The sequence below is a fragment of the Tripterygium wilfordii genome, chromosome 18 (genome assembly GCF_013401445.1).
Source record: "Tripterygium wilfordii isolate XIE 37 chromosome 18, ASM1340144v1, whole genome shotgun sequence".
Taxonomy (NCBI): domain Eukaryota; kingdom Viridiplantae; phylum Streptophyta; class Magnoliopsida; order Celastrales; family Celastraceae; genus Tripterygium; species Tripterygium wilfordii.
The window spans coordinates 1,892,626-1,913,506 of record NC_052249.1 but is presented as its reverse complement, the minus strand read 5'-3'; the positions used below and the strand labels follow the sequence as shown (position 1 = coordinate 1,913,506).

Here is a 20,881-nt window from a genome sequence, read left to right as displayed (position 1 = left end):
AATCTATCTGATTCAGAAAGGAAGAACTTGCATCAGTATCTCAATTTCAATTCAAACATGGGTTTGATTCACAGTCCCTGAGAAATATTTACCAAGTGAAAAATGCTTTTTCTTACTTGTAATTCTCCACGCAGGAGCTTGATATTCTATCCAAATGGTAAAAAGAATGCCAATGCAGATAACCACATCTCCCTTTATTTGGTAATCAAAGAGACAGAAAAGCTTCCTGCTTGCTGGGAGGTTAATGCCACTTTCAAATTTTTTGTGTTTGATCATATTCGAGACAAATACTTGACCATCGAAGGTGATATAGAAATAGGGTTTGATTGTTCTTTCATAATTTTTTTTAAGGAACAAAAAAAAAAGAACATATAAAAATAGTTTATTCTACAGGTTGTAAGGGTTCTATGAAGCGATTCCATGCGATAAAGACTGAATGGGGATTTGCTCAATTTCTGTCCCTCGACTCTTTGAAGAATGCATCTACTGGATACCTTGTTGGGGATTCATGCACATTTGGGGCGGAGATCTTTGTTGTCAAAAGCAGTTGCAAACTTGAGTGTCTTTCCATGATTAAGTACACTCGTAACAATCTCATGACCTGGAAGATAAAAAAAATTTTCCAAGTTAGACAAGATATGTTATGAGTCTGAAGTGTTTAATGTGGAAGGATCAAAATGGTATAACTTGCGCAATTTGTACATTCTTGCTTCTTGATTGAAGATAACTGTTGCACACACTAAGAGATTGCATTGTGTCCATTTGTACTGTATCCAGGAAGTTGGCGCTTTATCCAAAAGGTGATCGGATTCCCAAGGGTAAATCCCTTTCCCTCTTCCTATGTAAGATTGTAAGCCTTGCTCCTTGCCAGAAATTGTTTGTTCGTTTCAAGCTGCGAATAAGGAACCAAATTCAAGATTCTGATCATGCTGAACTGATTGGTAAGGCTTCATTGTGAATCGTCTCATTTCCATCCTTCACCCCTTTTTTTCTGCTAAAAACACAAAACATGAGCATATACTGTTCAATATGACACAAAGACATTGGCTTTGAGCATGGCTAGCAAAAGAATACTGTCTGGTCAGTTTTGTAATGCTTGTGATGCATGTGTTTTTTGGGGGTGCATCCTGAAGCACATTTTTTTAATCGAAGCTGTTGATCCAACTCTTCTCTTGTAGGCAAGGCTTGGTTTGGTCGCTGTAGCCTCGAATGGGGGTTTCCGAATTTTATATCCCTGCAGGATCTCGAGAAATCAGTGAAAGGCCTTATCATGAATGATTGTTTGATGGTTGAAGCGGAAATTCTTTACATGTCTGATGTTAAGAGTTTATCTTGAGGTTTCTATTTGGATTTTTGGACTGTTTTTGGTGACTAATGCACTAGATATTATCTCAGAATATGCCATATCTGTAAAGCTAAGGATTTTTGTTCATAAGTATCAGTAAATTTGTTGGTTGTTTTTTTATGGAAATCGAATGATATGGAAATTGAATGATATATGTTTCAAGCCTTCTGTAATTGTTCCAATCCCATGGTTTGCTAATATAATTTTCCAGTTTGTGCCATTGTTTTTCAATGTAGCCTAACAATTACAGGAGATGCGCAAAGTTCCAAAACAATTATGTGATATCATGTAGGGTCGCAACCTATCACGAGTGTTGTGTTAAAATCACCTATACCCACAAACAATTACACCAAATTGATTGATCAAATCAATAATACAACTTAAATTAGCTAGAGAATTGGGTTTCAGACATACAATGTTTGAAGGAGATTCAGCTGTCATTATAAAAGCTATTCAGGGAGGAGATGTGCAGCTATCGGTTCGGAGTTTTTTTTTCAGATTGGACGGTATCTCACGTAAGAAGGTCTGCCAAATGTTGTGACTCATAGCTTAGCAAAGCACTCCTTACAAGAGCCTAATTTAAAGGTGTGGATAGAAGAGATTCCATCACCAACCCATTTGTTTTTGGAGATCGATCAAAAAAATTGGATGGAAGAGCAAGTAAGGAGGAATTCAGGGGTTGAAGTGGCTTTTTGCTGGGTACTTGGTTCACCTTTATTAGCTTTTGTCTATGGTGTTTTATTTGTAAGAGTTTACTTCTTTTATGTTTGGGTTGTAATCCACCAATATGGGTGGCTCAAGTGCCTTTGGCCTCATTCTCTGGATCTTCAAGTTGGCTCAGAAATATATTCAGGTCTATGACCTTTTCTAAAAAATTGTTCCACTGTCATGGTTTTTGCTAATATAATTTTTTCAGTTGGTGCCATTGTAAGTTCAATTCCTAGAAACCTCTCCATATCTTATATGGGGGGTAACATCTGCGTACATCTTTTTTGTTTTCGATCTCCTTGCTGCGGAAGCCTTATGCACAAGTGTTATTAACTCTTTTTTTGTTAGATTTGCTCACCGCGAGAAAACAAATCTAACCATGACCACCGCTCGTTAGCTATGCTCTCGATGAATTCGGATTCTCAATCCGCCATTGATTATGTGTATATCGCTTAGTTATAAAATTTACATATATACCAATACATTTTTGTTCATTGCCGTCGTACTCTTATATATAAAATCATTATCAATCATCAATTAAAAAAAAAAAAAAGAGTTGATGATTAGTCGTTTTAGTTGCCACTTCATGACAATTAGGAGTTTGTGACTTGCTTGGCCTCTCACATGAAAAGAAGAAATTAATAAGAGGAAAAGGACAAAAGAATGACAACTAAAAGTCTTAAAAAGAGGCATTGAGATGGAACAATTGGAGGACCATGATTGAGCTCAAGTCAACTACATACTTGCTAGTTTCTTTTGTTTAGTGGGAATTCACCGGTAAACAAATATGCTTTTCAATTGTTGAAGATTTGATGGATGGTTTGATCCTTTTTTCAATGATGACAGCAATGAGTTTAGTTTATGAATAACATTATTTTATAAATTATATGGCACTATAGCACATTTTGTAAGTAATTTGCAAAATGACATTTGACGTTACTTTCAATAGCGTCAACAATTTTTTCACTAAAGATGTTACTCCGTGTAGTGTCGTTATACTATTTCAAACAATGTTATTCAATATAAGGATGCAAGATCATCATTGACCTAAGATCACCAAGAAACATGTGTTAAATCCGAGAGATACACCACAAAGTTATCTCATTTACTCTCTCTCAATGCACACAACATTTTGATTTCTCTCTATATTATGAGCGTCACCACTCATGCCCGAACTCCGCCTGAGCGCCATACCCAGCAACACCACAGTCTCCCGCTGCACTGCCCACTCGAGTCTGCCCTCAACACCCTCGACACTTGATGACGACGCTTACATGTATTTGAAGAAGAACAATCCGCGTTGCACTCTACCAAGAAAAAGAACACACAGACAAATCAAGCGTCAATTTTGTCTTATTCAATTACTTTATTCTTCTTGTGGGTCCCATATCTTCATAAATTTTTCATCAAAAAACTAAAAACTATCACGCGTCCACCATGGGGGTGTGGGCCTGCGCACAATGCTATTGACTTTGCTAGCCATCAAGACGAGCCTGGGACCTCTTCTGCCCCTGTTTCAAGTATTAGGAAAAGATCAGGACATTAGATTTATCATGAAGATATTTATAACGTTAGATAAGGATTTGGATTGGATTGGCTAGGTTTTTTTTTTTTATATGTTGTCTGATTTAAATCTTTATTATTGTTGGAGTGTCTGAAGCAACCAACTTAATCCGAGAAAGCAAAGATATCAATGGAAGATGAAGCACCCCATGTTGCAATCCTTCCAAGTATTGGAATTGGTCATCTCATCTCCCTCATCGAATTCTCCAAGAAACTCGTCGACCACCACAACTTCCACACAACACTAATCATTCCCACAATTGGGTCTTCACCAGATGCGATGATAGAGGCCCTCCATGGCCTCCCTTCAACCATTAATCATATTTTTCTCCCTCCAGTTCAGTACCAGGACATGCCAGAGAACGACCCGCCGCCGCTCCTAATTTCAAAGGCCACATCACTCTCTCTGTCTCCTTTGCGTCAAGTGATAAAGTCCTTAGTTGCAAGTACCAATCTAGTCGTTTTTATTGCTGATGCTTTTGCTATTGAAACTGTTGATGTTGCAGAGGAATTCAATGTTCCATGGTATGTTTTCCTTTCAATGAGCGCCATGTGTTTGTCTTTATTCCTCTATCTACCAACGCTTGATGATTTAGTCTCATGTGAGTACAGAGACATAATTGAACCTGTAAAGCTTCCTGGGTGTATTCCAATCCAGGGAAATGATCTATTTGAGGGTGTACAAGACCTCAAATCTGAGTATTATGTATGGCTCCTTTCCATGACAAAAAGGCTACATTTAGCCAAGGGAATCATGGTTAACACCTTCAAGGAGTTGGAGTCAGGAACCATCAAAGTGTTACAAGAAAAAACACTCTGTAAATCCCTGTTTATGCAATTGGACCGCTTATCCGGACTGATACAAACAATCTTGACAATGATGATGTCTTCGATTGCTTGAAATGGCTAGATGATCAGGCACAAGGATCAGTCATATTTGTCTCGTTTGGTAGCGGTGGAACGCTATCGACTGAACAAATGAATGAGCTAGCTTTTGGGTTGGAAATGAGCGAGCATACATTTTTGTGGGTTGTGAAGAGCCCGAATGATGAATCTGTCAACGCGGCGTATTTCAATATACGAAGTCAGAATGACCCATTTGATTTCTTGCCGAGAGGGTTCTTGGAAAGGACCAAAGGGAGAGGTCTGGTAATGCCGTCTTGGGCGCCACAGGTTCATATCCTAAGTCATGCATCTACTGGTGGTTTTCTAACCCATTGTGGTTGGAACTCTGTTTCTGAGAGCATCGTCAATGGAGTTCCAATGATTGCTTGGCCACTCTTTGCGGAGCAGAACATGAATGCAGTGTTGCTAACAAATGACAACAAGGTGGCTATCAGGCCTAAAGTTAGTGAAAATGGATTAGTAATGAGGGAGGAGATATCAGAAGTAGTGAAGAATTTAATGGGAGGAGAAGAAAGGAAGAGAATGTGTGAAGTTATGATTGGCTTGAAAGAAGCAGCTGCCAAGGCACTAGCCATTGATGGGGATTCTCCAAATGCAATTTCAGAATTGGCAATGGAGTGGACAAATCACACAGAGATTGATTAAGCCCACGATTTGCCTTTGTCGATACCAGAAATCTGGTGCTGCTTCGGTCTGCAAAATTATGATTGTTGTAATTTGTTGCTTCCGTCATGTGATTGTTGTAATAGAATCTTTATGTAAGATCTCGATTTTGACAACCTTTACCATATGCATTGTATTTGTGCCTACAAATGCGCTACTTGTAGTGAATTTTTAACTTTATCTCATATCAAGCTTAGTTTTGGGGTGAATTGCAGGGGAGGACCAACACAATCATAGGATTTCTTTGGAGGTTATAGACCAAACAATCAAAGTTGTCAATGGCTTTCATGAGCAGCCGCCAGTGATGAAGGCCCCGTTGTACAGTCAGAATTTGGGAACCGGCGTAAATTTCTTTGCTAATGTCGATTTGTTTCACTCTAAAACAGCAAGTTGGAGTCCTTAAATTCAAATAATTCTCATTCATATTCTCACTCTCGTTCCCGTTTTCATTCCCAATTTACACTCACACGACTAACCAAACAGAGTGTAAATTTCTAAAAAGCTTCTTGAAAATTGTCTAGCAAGAACATGAAGTGGGATTTTAGCCAAATTCCACCACACAGACAAATCAAGCGTCAATTTTGTCTTATTCAATTACTTATTCTTCTTGTGGGTCCCATATCTTGATAAATTTTTCATCAAAAAACTAAAAACTATCACGCGTCCACCATGGGGGTGTGGGCCTGCGCACAATGCTATTGACTTTGCTAGCCATCAAGACGAGCCTGGGACCTCTTCTGCCTCTGTTTCAAGTATTAGGAAAAGATCAGGACATTAGATTTATCATGAAGATATTTATAACGTTAGATAAGGATTTGGATTGGATTGGCTAGGTTTTTTTTTTTATATGTTGTCTGATTTAAATCTTTATTATTGTTGGAGTGTCTGAAGCAACCAACTTAATCCGAGAAAGCAAAGACATCAATGGAAGATGAAGCACCCCATGTTGCAGTCCTTCCAAGTATTGGAATTGGTCATCTCATCTCCCTCATCGAATTCTCCAAGAAACTTGTCCACCACCACAACTTTCACATAACATTAATCATTCCTACAATTGGGTCTCCACCAGATGCCATGATAGAGGCCCTCCATGGCCTCCCTTCAACCATTAATCACATTTTTCTCCCTCCAGTTCAGTACGAAGACATGCCAAAGAACGACCCGACGCGACTCCTAATTGTGAAGGCCACATCACTCTCTCTGTCTCCTTTGCGTCAAGTGATCAAGTCCTTATCTGCAACTACCAAGTTAGTCAGTTTTATTGCTGATGCTTTTGCGTTTGACACTGTTGATGTTGCAGAGGAATTCAATGTTCCATGGTATGTTTACCTCCCATTGAGCGCAATGTGTTTGTCTTTATTACTCTATATACCAACGCTTGATGAATTAGTCTCATGTGAGTACAGAGACTTGATTGAACCTGTAAACCTTCCTGGGTGTATCCCAATCCATGGAAATGATCTATTTGCGGGGTTACAAGACCACAAATCTGAGTATTACCAATGGCTCCTTTCCATGACAAAAAGGCTACCTTTAGCCAAGGGAATCATGATTAACAGCTTCAGGGAGTTGGAGTCGGGAACCATCAAAGTGTTCCAAGAGAAAACACTCTGTGAATCCCCTGTTTATGCAATTGGACCACTTGTCCGGACGGGTACAAACAATCTTGACAATGATGATGTCTCCAATTGCTTGAAATGGCTAGATGATCAGGCACAAGGATCAGTCATATTTGTCTCGTTTGGTAGCGGTGGAACGCTATCGAATGAACAAATGAATGAGCTAGCTTTTGGGTTGGAAATGAGTGAGCATTCATTTTTGTGGGTTGTGAAGAGCCCGAACAATGAATCAGTCACCGGGACGTATTTCAGTATACAAAGTCAGAATGACCCATTTGATTTCTTGCCGAGAGGGTTCTTGGGAAGGACCGAAGGGAGAGGTCTAGTAATGCCGTCTTGGGCGCCGCAGGCTCATATCCTAAGTCATGCATCTACTGGTGGTTTTCTAACCCATTGTGGTTGGAATTCTGTTTCTGAGAGCATCGTCAATGGAGTTCCAATGATTGCTTGGCCACTCTTTGCGGAGCAGAAAATGAATGCAGTGTTGCTAACAAATGACATCAAGGTGGCTATCAGGCCTAAAGTTGGTGAAAATGGATTAGTAGTGAGGGAGGAGATATCAGAGGTAGTGAAGAATTTAATGGGAGGAGAAGAAAGGAAGAGAATGTGTGAAGTTATGAGTGGTTTGAAAGAAGCAGCTGCCAAGGCACTAGCCATTGATGGGGATTCTTCAAATGCACTTTCAGAATTGGCAATGGAGTGGACAAATCACAAGAAGATTGATTAAGCCCACGGTTTGCCTTTGTCGATACCAGAAATCTGGTGCTGTTTCGGTCTGTAAAATTGTGATTGTTGTAATTTCTTGATTCCATCATGTGATTGTTGTAAAATTGAATGATTGTTGTAAATTTTACTCTTGGTAGAGTTTGAATTCATAACCTCTCATTCGTTAAGAAATGCTATAACCAACTAAGATATGAGACTTTCTTCGTTTAAAGTAACAATTTATTTGAATATATGGTATTTATAAAAGTTTCCTTACATATGCATATAATGTACATTATATATGTGTAGATATATATATTAAAGTGTGTATCTATATATATACACACACGTTTCAAGTTTTAAAAAAAAAAATTTGTTAAAAATTTTTAATTTATTGAAATGATCATATTATTAGTTTATTACACAATAATTATTTTTATTTTTTATCATTTGATATATTACATTTTTTTAATGTGCTTAAGAACTTATAAATGATTGTGAATTTTTGAATGGAGGCATTATTGATATATTTCTATATTAATGTAAGTATTATAAAATATGAAATATTTTAATATATATAATAATTCATTATGTTGTGGTTGAACTATTGAACCATGAATCGAAGATTATTTCGATTTGATGACCGATCCGATTTGCAAAACCTTGAACAATACTAATTTTTCTCCCTCATTAAAGAAAGGAAGTAGGACTAGCCGACTAGAGCTGTTAAGGTAACGGTTATCGTTACCAAACACGTAATACTGTTACCATATCGATGCGTTCGGCAACTCAAACAATGCTATTGCTACCGCTACCGCTAGAGTCGATATACCGTTCGATCGGTAATGATAGATCGGTAATTGATAAATTTACCAATTCTGAAAACCTATGATAGACTTGTCGCAGGAAAAAAATAAAGAAAAAAAGAAGATATGCTTCTTACAGACATTATCCAACAGTGATTCAGTTCTAGTGTTCAACACAATACACAATAATAACAATTAAAATTACATATTTTCATTGAGTTAATACTCAATATAGATTACACTATTACATAAATAGTGAATACATTATAATATTATACATCAACAGCTTCAAAAAAATAGATTTCCTCCTACAGCTTCAACCTTCACGTGACAGAGGACTAGAGGAGGAACAAGAGAACACTTCCAACAAAATACTACAGCCTGCAAGCAGAATAATACAGTACAAATTAGATAAGCAATTGAGTAACTGTCTAGGAAGACAAACAAAGGCAAATAAGCAAGAAATTGTCCAGTAAGATAAGCAAAGGCAAATACAGTACAAATAAGATGAGCAATTAAGCAAGTAACACCGAAACAGGCAGCATCCTACAAAAGCAATTAAGCAAGTAATTGTCCAGTAAGATAAGCATGAACTACAAATAATATTTCATGAACTGCATATATGTATTCGAAGAAAAAGAAAAGCAAAGGCAACGGTAAAATAAGGAAGAATATATGCAAAGCATGAAATGTTTTTTTTAATAACACAAAAGAAGAAATATAATAACAGCCCTAACATCCACCATAGAAACTTCATTTGGTAAAGCAACGACCTTACATATTCAGTTTATCAGAGAAAGCAAAGATATCAATGGAAGATGAAGCACCCCATGTTGCAATCCTTCCAAGTATTGGAATTGGTCATCTCATCTCCCTCATCGAATTCTCCAAGAAACTCGTCGACCACCACAACTTCCACACAACACTAATCATTCCCACAATTGGGTCTCCACCAGATGCGATGATAGAGGCCCTCCATGGCCTCCCTTCAACCATTAATCATATTTTTCTCCCTCCAGTTCAGTACCAGGACATGCCAGAGAACGACCCGCCGCCGCTCCTAATTTCAAGGGCCATATCACTCTCTCTGTCTCCTTTGCGTCAAGTGATCAAGTCCTTAGTTGCAAGTACCAAGTTAGTCGTTTTTATTGCTGATGCTTTTGCTATTGAAACTGTTGATGTTGCAGAGGAATTCAATGTTCCATGGTATGTTTTCCTTTCAATGAGCGCCATGTGTTTGTCTTTATTCCTCTATCTACCAATGCTTGATGATTTAGTCTCATGTGAGTACAGAGACATAATTGAACCTGTAAAGCTTCCTGGGTGTATTCCAATCCAGGGAAATGATCTATTTGAGGGTGTACAAGACCTCAAATCTGAGTATTATGTATGGCTCCTTTCCATGACAAAAAGGCTACATTTAGCCAAGGGAATCATGGTTAACACCTTCAAGGAGTTGGAGCCGGGAACCATCAAAGTGTTACAAGAAAAAACACTCTGTAAATCCTCTGTTTATGCAATTGGACCGCTTATCCGGATTGATACAAACAATCTTGACAATGATGATGTCTTCTATTGCTTGAAATGGCTAGACGATCAGGCACAAGGATCTGTTATATTTGTCTCGTTTGGTAGCGGTGGAACGCTATCGACTGAACAAATGAATGAGCTAGCTTTTGGGTTGGAAATGAGCGAGCATGCATTTTTGTGGGTTGTGAAGAGCCCGAATGATGAATCTGTCAACGCGGCGTATTTCAATATACGAAGTCAGAATGACCCATTTGATTTCTTGCCGAGAGGGTTCTTGGAAAGGACCAAAGGGAGAGGTCTAGTAATGCCGTCTTGGGCGCCGCAGATTCATATCCTAAGTCATGAATCTACTGGTGGTTTTCTAACCCATTGTGGTTGGAATTCTGTTTCTGAGAGCATCGTCAATGGAGTTCCAATGATTGCTTGGCCACTCTTTGCGGAGCAGAAAATGAATGCAGTGTTGCTAACAAATGACATCAAGGTGGCTATCAGGCCTAAAGTTGGTGAAAATGGATTAGTAGTGAGGGAGGAGATATCAGAAGTAGTGAAGAATTTAATGGGAGGAGAAGAAAGGAAGAGAATGTGTGAAGTTATGAGTGGCTTGAAAGAAGCAGCTGCCAAGGCACTAGCCATTGATGGGGATTCTTCAAATGCAATTTCAGAATTGGCAACGGAGTGGACAAATCACACAGAGATTGATTAAGCCCACGATTTGCCTTTGTCGATACCAGAAATCTGGTGCTGCTTCGGTCTGTAAAATTATGATTGTTGTAATTTCTTGATTCCATCATGTAATTGTTGTAAAATTGAATGATTGTTGTAATCCAACCTTTATGTAAGATCTCGATTTTGACAACCTTTACCATAAGCGTTGTATTTGTATCTACGAATGTGCAACTTGTAGTGAATTTTTAGCTTTATCTCATATCAAGCTCAGTTTTTGGGTGAATTGCAGGGGAGGACCAACACAATCATAGGATTCCTTTGGAGGTTATGGACCAAACAATCAAAGTTGTTAAGGGATTTCATGAGCAGCCGTTAGTGATGAAGGCCCCGCTGTACAGCCAGAATTCGGAAACCGGCGTAAATCTCTTTGTTAATGTCGATTTGTTTCACTCTAAAGCAGCAAGTTGGGGAATCCTTGATTTCAAATAATTCTCATTTTTATTCCCATTCTCGTTCCTGTTTTCGTTCCCATTAACACTCGCACGACTAACCAAATGCGGCCCAAGTTTCTAAAAAGCTTCTTGGAAATTGTTTGGCAAGAACATGAAGTGGGATTGTAGCCAAATTCCACCCTATGACAGGAGAGAAGTACGTTGTAAGGGTTTCTTTTCTAAAACACTTATTCTATTTATTATATAAACCCACCTTATTCTGTCCTATCTCTCTGCCCATATTGATTGATAACACCACGAAGTTATGTAACCACTTTTCATAAGAGAGTGAGAGAACATCAAATCAGATTTTTGCCAAAATCTTACCATATGAGATGATTGGAAGTACATGTACCTTTGTGACTTCTTTTTTATAAAAAAATAATTTAAACCCAACAATTACTCCACCAACCAAACATTAATAATTTATAAATTTACAAATTCTAACCCAAAAGTTACAAAACAGAGCAATAAACACCGACTAACACCAAATAATACCGAGATGTAATTGAATAACATGTCACCGAATAAATTGTGACTTTAACGATATAATTGTACACGACATGATAAAACAAAATATATGTATATGCATACACTTATTCCCTGAAAAAGAATATATACAGTCATATTAGTATATTACATTCCCATGGAAGAATTTGAATTTTGCAAGGGAAGGACAATGGTAGAGTTTCCTGTACGCAACCACAGAACACTCCGGCATTTCTTGTAACGTTCACGCTGTCTCTATTTCCACGTTGCTGGATCCTATAAAACCGAAATCACCTTTTAAAAGGGGAGGAAAACTCACAAGCAGATCCAAAATTAGGAGTCAAAACCATGGAGAACAAGAAGGAGCAGGCGGAGTCGCACCAGAGCGTCGTCGTGATGAGGCACGGTGACCGAATAGATAACTTCGAGCCACTTTGGGTGACGACGACGGACAGGCCTTGGGACCCTCCTCTGGTGGAGAAGGGTCGAGTCAGGGCTTTTTGTACGGGTAGGAAGCTCCGGACTTATCTCGGATTCCCGATCCACCGGGTATTCGTATCCCCTTTTATCCGATGCGTCCAGACTGCTTCCGAGGTTGTCTCTGCACTCTGCGCCGTCGATGATGACCCCAACGCCACCATCTCCGATGAAGTCTCGATTGATGCCTCCAAAATCAAGGTCAGATCAGATCAAAATAGATATCACTGCCTATTGTTTTTGTTTCGAGTGATTTGTGTTTGAAGACAACTGAATGAAAAGAAAACATTCGTGGGTTGTTCTGATTTGTGGAAATACATTATAAATTTGCAATCTTTTCTTTTTTTGGTTAATTTTGATCAGAATCAATGGAAAATATTTGTCATTAAGCTATGTCGTTACTTTTGCTTTGGGTTGGGATTTAAATGCATACATGTAGCAGGCAATGAAATGGACAAAATACAATTTGTAGAAAGTATTAACGTAGACAGGATTTGAGTGGCAAAGAGAATTCAGTCAGTGGACTCAAGTATATTTTGATCGTTATAATGTCGATCCAAACTTTTTGAGATTTAAGTTTTTTTTTTGTTCATTGGTGTTTGTTATTTTTTGTTAGAAACGAAAGTAGCTGGGGTTGGTATAGACCATAAATGGCTAGAAGAGAGAGTAAGTCTACTCCTTTTTGAGTGGCACAAGTAGTTATCATTGAGAATTGGTGTTGTCTTGTCTATCCAAAGTTTTTGGGGGTAAAAAATTGGTAATATATTTTATTTTGTTTTTTTTTTCGAGAATGAACTTAATCCAGTTATTAGCATTACTGGGTATGTCACTAATGCAGTTTAGGAATCAAATTTCACCTTTAAATAGTATCTGAAGAAGTCAAAGATGAGGAATTTTTGCCGTTAACAGTTGGGTACATTAGTATATTTGGCTTCGCTTTGATCTTCCATCTTACATTGTTCAGGTCTCAGTTGAGTACGGATTATGTGAGATGTTGAATAGGGAAGCCATAAGAAATGATTATGCACCCAGAGATGGCAACTTTGGTTTCAACATCTCAGAGATTGAAGCAGCGTTACCTGCTGGGACTGTGGACCATTCTGTCGAACGAGTGTACAAAGAGGTATGCCACAACCCTTCCATGTTCTTCATTTCAGAAGAATTTCATGTTATATGTGTTCAAACATGAATGTGTAGCACAGTTGTCATGGCTTACATAGGATCCTTTGATTTGAACTATAGTTGCCCGAGTGGGAAGAGACTGTGGCTGGTGCAAGGAGTAGATATGAACAAATCATCAAAGCTCTTGCAGATAAATACCCTTCAGAAAACTTGCTCCTTGTCACACATGGTGAGCTACATAATCTGTTGCGCTTTTCTTGAACTTCATTTTTGTGGGACCATTTCGAACAAAAACACAAAAACATGGAGTTTTCTTGTTCTCACACATTGATGATTGATCTAATGAATTCAAAGATTTTCTTTGCAATTTTTCCTGTTTTGGCTTTATTGTCTTTGGCACTCTGACTGACTCATTTGGTGTCCTGGTTATCATTCTTCTTTTAAAAGTTCTTGGTTCCTAATGATCAACACAGAATATTTTTTGCTCAAAGCTCATGGCACTTATTCTGTTTTGCATACATAGGGGAAGGAGTTGGTGTTGCTGTCTCGGCGTTCTTGAAGGGCGCAACTGTGTATGAAGTAGATTATTGTGCCTTTGCAGAGCTAAGAAGACCGATATCTAACAAGGAGCAGGCCAAAACTGCTGGAGACTTTGAGGTGCTTACAAATCCAGGTCAAACTGGAATTGGTTATTTACCAGGGAGCACAACAAATGATGACAAAGTGGAAAATGTTCAAACAGAACCTCTATCCCAAACGTGGTCGAAATAATGTCCGACTCAAAACAGTTGTTTTCTTTGGTGAATTTGCCTGGATTTATTTTCAAGTCATTTATTGAGAGAAATTACAATTTCAGATCCATTGATTGTAAAACTATCAGCAGACAACTGGTTTTATTTTCTTTGAAGTTCGTATGATTCATTTGTGTTTTGATTTATAGAAATGGAAAATTCTGCTCTTGTTTACAGGTAAAATTAGCAGAAAGACTTTCATGGAAGTGATTCATTTTTTGTTTTGATTGCTAGAAATGAGAAATGCTGCTATATTTGCAGTGTAAATAATAGGTGAAAGGAGACACACTGGGAGAATGCCATCTAAGTATTTAATTTGTTACACTGGTAAATGGGGTTGCGGGGTTGTTGCTACTTCCATGCCGCAGCAGCAGCAGCAGCACACTTGTACAACTTACCACAGGAGCGTGTGCCTGTCCGAACATGTCGAGAAAATAAGGATCCTGGAGTCTGGACAAGAGCTATTGACTTTCTGCTGAGAATGCAAGGCCTGATTGGGGTTGTGGAATCTTGAGGAAAGAAGACCCTTCGAAACCCACAAAGAGATCTGTTTGAAGTGATTGAAAGAGACAATTATTGGTCTCTCCGTTTCAAATTCGTTGAGAAATCTTCTTCAATGTGCCTTTTCTGAGTCTCTGGGTTTTATTTTTCTCTGTTCGTCTTTTGAAAGAAGTGACGGTTAAGTCGGTTACACCCTACCACCGTTCACTAACCCCAAAATGGCTGGTAAATGACATGTTTGCCCTTGTGCCTTATAAATTTCTACAGATTATTTTCTTTAATAATCTGTAGAAAAGAAAAAATAATAAATTTTAAAGTGTTAACTAAAAACATGCTCAAGGTAATATTTACATCACAGAAACTTCCCTTAATTCCACATTTTCTGTTCTCATAAATTGCTCTTTATAATATTTCCAAAATACTGAGAGAAGTTCATGTATATACCTTCAGAAAATTTAGGCTAAGAGGGAGGAAAAAGTTCCATCTCAATCAACGGGGCTCAAAGTAAATAAACCCTGTAACAAAAGATACTTCCTGCATTCCTGAAAGTGTAATTCATAACTATAACTATATATATGTGCATGAAAAATGAGCAGGCAATAGTCAAAATATTAGCCATGGTGCAGTGACATTGCCTCTGTTTGAGATTTGTCAGACTAAACTTGAGATTGCTCGTCCCCGTAATAGTACCAGTAGCCTCCTATAAATGGCTGGTAATATCACTGTCGACACTACCACACCCATTTCCATTGTCAGGAGCCTCTCAAAGCTTGCGTTCGACTGGAGATAATTTCTCAGTTAAAGATGGCTTTTTAATGCAACTAGTGGCGGAAACAGTGCTACCGCCAGTCTCTAAGTTGTTGGCATCTGCGTTATCAGCGTTATCACTCTTGACACCTTCTTGAAGTTCGCATACACTCAAAACGGATTTGTCAGACGAAGATAACTTCTCACAGGAAGCAGCTTCCTCATCTCCAGCACTCACCAATGGTTGTTTGGGCAGTGATTCTGAATGCAACATATCATGACCGCCATTTGAACAATCTCTTTTCTCATTGGAAACTCCATCAAACGAAATAGCACCATCTGTACAGAAATGATCCTTAGCCAAGCTTACATTCTCTCGTTCAAACTGTGTCCCTTGGTTTTCTATGATAGCACCTGAAGGTTCAGCCACTTTTGATTCAGTTTGCACAGGGAATGGAGATGTGTTGTCCGATAAGTCAGCAGCATCAGCTGTGCTGGAAGCTTTTGATGGCCCAGCATCAGTGCTGCAAACACTATCCTGATGGGTCATCATGCACTGTTCCAGAAACTCTGTTGCAGAAGCAGGGGCATCATTGGCGGGCAGTTTCACGTATTTCATAGTTTGAAAGCTATCCCGGCCCAATATACCTTCTTCAAAACAATTTTTGTTAGTGAATGCATCATCTTCCAAAATCGTAATTCTGCCCCCATTATCGCCTATATCCGTAACCACATCTGCATTTTCTGAGAGAAGATTTCCAGATACACCCTCATCAACAGAGACTAAACTGGCAGGAGAAATGCAGATGGTCAATGGATCAATATCCATCTCAGCACAAGCACCTTCTTCTCCGTCAGTCTCGATGCCAGTGCCATTTGCACTACCACTATGAACATCACCTATACTATCTTCACAGCCATCATTTCCGCCAGCACAAGCATTCTTATATTGTGATGGCACCTCCTCATCCATAAAGTCATTCTCACTCACTAACTCTCTATCTTGATTAGAAGTTTGTTGCTCAATAGGTACTTCGGCTAGTTTCTGAGTGGGATTCGCAGTAGTGTGGCTACTTTCCAAATCAACTAGTGCACCTAATTGCTTCTGTATAGAGACTGCTAAGGAAACAGCATGATCACGAAACACGGAATCATGTGGTGGGCAGAATAGCGTATCAAACAAGGTCCGGTTGTACTGAAACATGGTAATAGATGGCTTAGTATGCCCTTTATCACGAAATAGTTTTATAAGTTTGATCACATGCTCGCACAGGTTGCCCATTTCTGCCCAGGTGCAGTTACAAATAGCAAACTCTGAACCAGGGTTCCAAACAATATAGGTGATGTTTCGATCACAATGATCAGTAATTTTTGCACATCTACCTTCCACGACGACATCCGAGTCAGAGATTTTCAGTGCTTTACGCCAAGATGTCAAACCACTAATCCATTCATCTTTCCAGTATCTTGCAAAATCATCCTTCCCTGAGTACTCATCAAGCCAGAAGTAGGAATGCACTTTGGTACCCAACTTATCAACCAACCAATCAGCGCGTTGATAAACACCAGGGTCCTTTTCATTCAATAATCTTAGCTTCAGCTGGTTGTGGTAAAACTCCAATGCTGCACAAGTCTCCTGGCTAGCCAGTGGAATAGTTTTTAATGCAGTGGTCCAAATTCCTGAGATAAAAGAAATTCAGCTTTCAAATTCTGATAAAAGGAAAGGGTCAAACAAAAAAAAAAACCCAATAAAATCCCAAGCTCAGTCATATCCCTGAATACACTCTGAATGCCTACGTTTGATATTGTTCATTAACTGTTAGCCTTCGTTCTTATATCATCACCCTAATAAACACTCCCATAACACTTGACCCCCATCAGCACAAAATCTACTGTTCATAGTCAAATTTATAGGCCATTAAGTGTAAATCATAGCACTTCATGTAGGGCGTCTTTAACTTCTCCATTCCCAACTTGCCAGAAAAATCCATGTCCCAGAATACCTATGCCAGGGATGACTAAGGTTCCCAATTCTCATCTCCAACCAAAACACCAAGCTAATTAACGCCAAATTAAATGAGATCCAAACAAAATAACCACAAGAATAAAAGTGGTATATATCTTGCATTCAATCGAGCAAGCAAATGCTGACCATGTTCTTGTCTACAACTCCATACCTATTACAAAAACTCTAGTTCTTATTTTATTGGAGAGACAATTCAATGGGATCAAGGTAACGATTTTGGTGGTGCTGTGATGATGACAGCGACGGTGGGCTAGGATAGTGTGGTTCAACTGCACATAGTCTTGGTGCTGCAGTGGAACCAGGGCATTAATTGCATGAGACAGAAAGAAGGACAGTAAAGTTAAGAGCGAAGAAACCATAAAACATAGCATCTTCAATTTGATTTTATTTTTGATAGGGACACGCTGGCATATGTACTTATTTTTGATAAGGACAGTAAAGTTAAAATGTGGGACTAGTCACTTAGATCTAATTCAGTAATAGATGCAAATGTTAGCAAGCAGAGCTAAATCGTGAAATTTGAAAGCAAGTAACATGCGACTGACCTAGTCGAGGATACCAGATTGCCTTGAAATAGTCCATAAAATCAGATGCATCAACAAAATCTTCCATTAAAGTATTAAACAGATCAACAGTTCCATTTCCTCTGCATATGTCATCCACTACCTCTCCAAGCCTTTTTGCTATCTGAATACACATCTGTGTCCCCGAACATCTCTTCAATAAGTTCTTTTGCCACTCACGGCGTACTCGCCAAAAGGATATCAATACAGAGCACTGAAACACATCCCTGAGTTTAAATAGACAAAGGAGCTGGTTTAAACAAGTAGCATCCGTTAAAAAAAATAGATAAGAAATGTTGGATATAATCACACTACGATGGCATGCACCAGGACAATAAGCCATCTTCGGTCTTCCCCCTCTCAGACATTAATTGTCCAAGGTCATCTAATTGAATAGAGTAAGGAACCTAAAATGATATACATGCATTGAAGAGAATGTAAACCTTTTACAAGTCAACAAGATTGCACACTTTCTAATTTCTATGCATTAAAGTTCAACTAGTTAAGCATCTACCAAAGAATTTCAAAGAAACAACAATGCACAAGAGATAATGCATCAACTTGACAATCTAAATCAACAAACCACCTTTAGCAGGAAAGGATGTACAATAAAAACTCACAATCTTAAGGGGCATGATTCTTTCCCAGCTGCTGATATATAGAACAAGAATCCAATTCATTGAGAAGTATAGAGCTATAGAAGATAGGAAGTGGGGAAGACCCATGACAACAAAAAAAAAGTAAGCAGTATGACAAAGCAATCACACAACCAGATCCCGTAGGACCCTTAGAATGTCTCTACACAAAATGTTAAATGCTTGTTTTAAATTCAAACATAAAACACATTTTAGGCACACATAAATATAGTAACTCAATTCAATGGCAGCCAACCTTATTGTAAGTACATCGGCTGAAGGATCGTCCACAATAAACCCAGCCAACTTCCATGTAGGATCTTTTGCACGAATTCTATTGTAGAGAGCCATCATCCACTTATGTGTATCTGCACTAGAAAATCTCGGTGTGATTATCCACGCTACTGGGATAGCCTTGTTATCAGAGTTGAACACAATGAGACTGTGAATGGGATACTGAAAAAAAAACATGCATTTACAAGCTTATTAGCTTCTGAGGAATCTGCAAGCCAGCTGACAGCACCAATTAGCAGGACTATGTTATAGAAACTAATAATTTACAAACCTTCAATTTGTTAGTCCCAAACCTTGAATCAGAAGCCACAAGGTTGCAATTGCCAAACCGAATCATTTGCTGTAATTGCCACTCTGTTTGAATGCCTAATGTGAAAGGATCCGAATCAGAGAAATCCTTGAAGAAGAATACATGACTCTGGTGGCTTTCAACCCACATACTGATGCTAACTGCATCATCTGGATCCAGCTCATACTTAGAGCGCCGAATGCTCCTCTCTTGTCTCCGAACATACCTATGAGTTAAAAGGTCATCACGATTACATGGACCTCCCTGTTTGTCCACAAATTCATTGTGTCTCTGCATTATGGTCTCTACTGAAACACCAACATGTAACAAGGATAATACACGAAGACGAAGATCCTCTGAGATGTATGGAGCAAACATAGCACGTGTACCAGCAGCCATCTTGTCCAGTGGGCCATGGCATGGTATACCTTTCTTATCCACATGCTTTTCATGATTATATACAATAAGAGCTACAGATGGCTCAGCAATCAAACGTTTCACAATGAAGTGGCAGGTGCACCCTCTCTTAGTATTTGGTCGACCAGCATTTTTCTTCTTTGGTACGTAAGTACTCCTGCTGGGCCGAACCGTGCCTCCTTTTCTATGGTCATCAGGTCCAAAGGAACACCAATACCTGCAGATTCAAAAGAATCACTAGAGTCAGAGGCCAAAGGAACACTTAGTAGGCAAAATGCTAGTAATTAAAGAGGAACTTACAGTATATACTCGAGAATGCCATCAACCTTTGCCTTGTAAGGCATTTGAGAAGGCCGGCGTCGCCTTGCTTCTACATGAAATCTCGATGGACAGTCCTTATTTGCAGCTTCACCCCTCACAAAATCATCCACCCTAGAAAAGGGGATTAAAGCAACCCTGTCTAGCTTGTCACGCCAGCCTTCCACCTTTGACCAAACAAGTTCAGCAGAAGAAAACTCCAAATTTGGTGGGTTTTGTACAGGAAGTGAAAAAATCTCATCCCATCTGGCCATCTGCAATGAACAGAAAAGAAATCATACTAAATAATCCTAACAAAATTAGCAATACTACAAGTTAATAATCAGTAATGACATTGACAGACTGCTGGATGGGTATAACCCTCAGATTATTCTCACACTTTAAAACATAAAATCAAATTACAGCAAGTAAAAAGAAACAACAATATAAGAAAGCTCTATATGAACAAACAAAAAGAAAATCATCAATACAAACTTGAGTATCAATCCAATGAAACCTATCAGACACAGAAAGCTATATATGAAAAATGGATGCAATGGAAAGAAAGGAGAATTCACCAAGCATCTATGGAAAAGAAAAATCAAAACCCAACGATTTCCATAGCAACTTCTGCTTCAAAAATATTATTAAGACCCAAAAAACAATCATAAGAAACTCCAATCCAAACTTAAATCCCATCAAGCAAGTAAAGAAAACTACACTAACCCAATTCAGTATCAAGGTTTTATAATTCTCATTCCACGGAAATGAAGAGTCTTGACACTCAAAAGAAGAAAGAAAGAAAGAATAAAGACACAAATACCTATATGTGCGTCTAAGACTAATTTCAGGTTTCCTGTCGAGTAATGGAGGAAGAACGTTGTTGCCGCCTTCTGTGAGCGACGGAAAAAATGGCAGACGGTGAGAAGTAAGAAGGGAACAAAACCAGAAAGCAAGGAGATTTTACATCTTTGCCACCGTCTTCCGTGGCTAACCTTGAAGACTGAAGAGTCGCGTCTGATTAGGGATGTCGAACGGGCCTATGAGACCGGTATGGCCCGGCCACGGCTGGCACAAAATTAGTAAATCGAACTGGACTCGGGATCCAGACCCAAATGGGCCGGCCCGGTAAGAAATTTTGGCCATGCATGACTTAGGGATTTAGGGATTTTGATTTGCAAAAAAACTGTCTTGGAAAGACATTTCCCGCTTTTGTAATCGTTAGGTCATC

At 38.8% G+C, this 20,881-nt stretch overlaps 5 protein-coding genes and 1 pseudogene across 5 annotated transcripts; 5 read left to right on the top strand and 1 right to left on the bottom strand.

The window, feature by feature from the left end:
• Positions 1 to 102: 102 nt before the first annotated feature.
• Positions 103 to 2,509, top strand: LOC119984316. Its single transcript, XM_038828184.1, has 6 exons — positions 103 to 304; positions 394 to 640; positions 778 to 941; positions 1,179 to 1,325; positions 1,869 to 2,044; positions 2,402 to 2,509. Exons 1-6 carry the CDS (start codon positions 103 to 105, stop codon positions 2,507 to 2,509), a joined length of 1,044 nt encoding a protein of 347 aa, XP_038684112.1.
• A 974-nt stretch (positions 2,510 to 3,483) lies between these two features.
• LOC119984385 lies at positions 3,484 to 5,370 on the top strand (annotated as a pseudogene).
• A 625-nt stretch (positions 5,371 to 5,995) lies between these two features.
• On the top strand, positions 5,996 to 7,682 carry LOC119984384 (hydroquinone glucosyltransferase-like). The gene has a single exon (XM_038828298.1). The coding sequence runs from the start codon at positions 6,110 to 6,112 to the stop codon at positions 7,529 to 7,531; it is 1,422 nt and encodes a 473-aa protein (XP_038684226.1). The 5' UTR covers positions 5,996 to 6,109; the 3' UTR covers positions 7,532 to 7,682.
• A 1,444-nt stretch (positions 7,683 to 9,126) lies between these two features.
• LOC119984315 (hydroquinone glucosyltransferase-like) lies at positions 9,127 to 10,711 on the top strand. Its single transcript, XM_038828182.1, has one exon. The coding sequence runs from the start codon at positions 9,127 to 9,129 to the stop codon at positions 10,546 to 10,548; it is 1,422 nt and encodes a 473-aa protein (XP_038684110.1). The 3' UTR covers positions 10,549 to 10,711.
• Positions 10,712 to 11,662: 951 nt separating this feature from the next.
• On the top strand, positions 11,663 to 14,067 carry LOC119983735. The gene is made up of 4 exons (XM_038827453.1): positions 11,663 to 12,169; positions 12,933 to 13,091; positions 13,211 to 13,319; positions 13,614 to 14,067. Exons 1-4 carry the CDS (start codon positions 11,840 to 11,842, stop codon positions 13,859 to 13,861), a joined length of 846 nt encoding a protein of 281 aa, XP_038683381.1. The 5' UTR covers positions 11,663 to 11,839; the 3' UTR covers positions 13,862 to 14,067.
• Positions 14,068 to 14,792: 725 nt separating this feature from the next.
• LOC119984445 lies at positions 14,793 to 20,675 on the bottom strand. The gene is made up of 6 exons (XM_038828387.1): positions 20,474 to 20,675; positions 19,654 to 19,925; positions 18,919 to 19,570; positions 18,610 to 18,809; positions 17,701 to 17,945; positions 14,793 to 16,809 (listed from the first exon to the last, which is right to left on the bottom strand). The coding sequence occupies exons 2-6, from the start codon at positions 19,923 to 19,925 to the stop codon at positions 15,146 to 15,148; spliced, it is 3,033 nt and encodes a 1,010-aa protein (XP_038684315.1). The 5' UTR covers positions 20,474 to 20,675; the 3' UTR covers positions 14,793 to 15,145.
• Between the last annotated feature and the right edge of the window lie 206 nt (positions 20,676 to 20,881).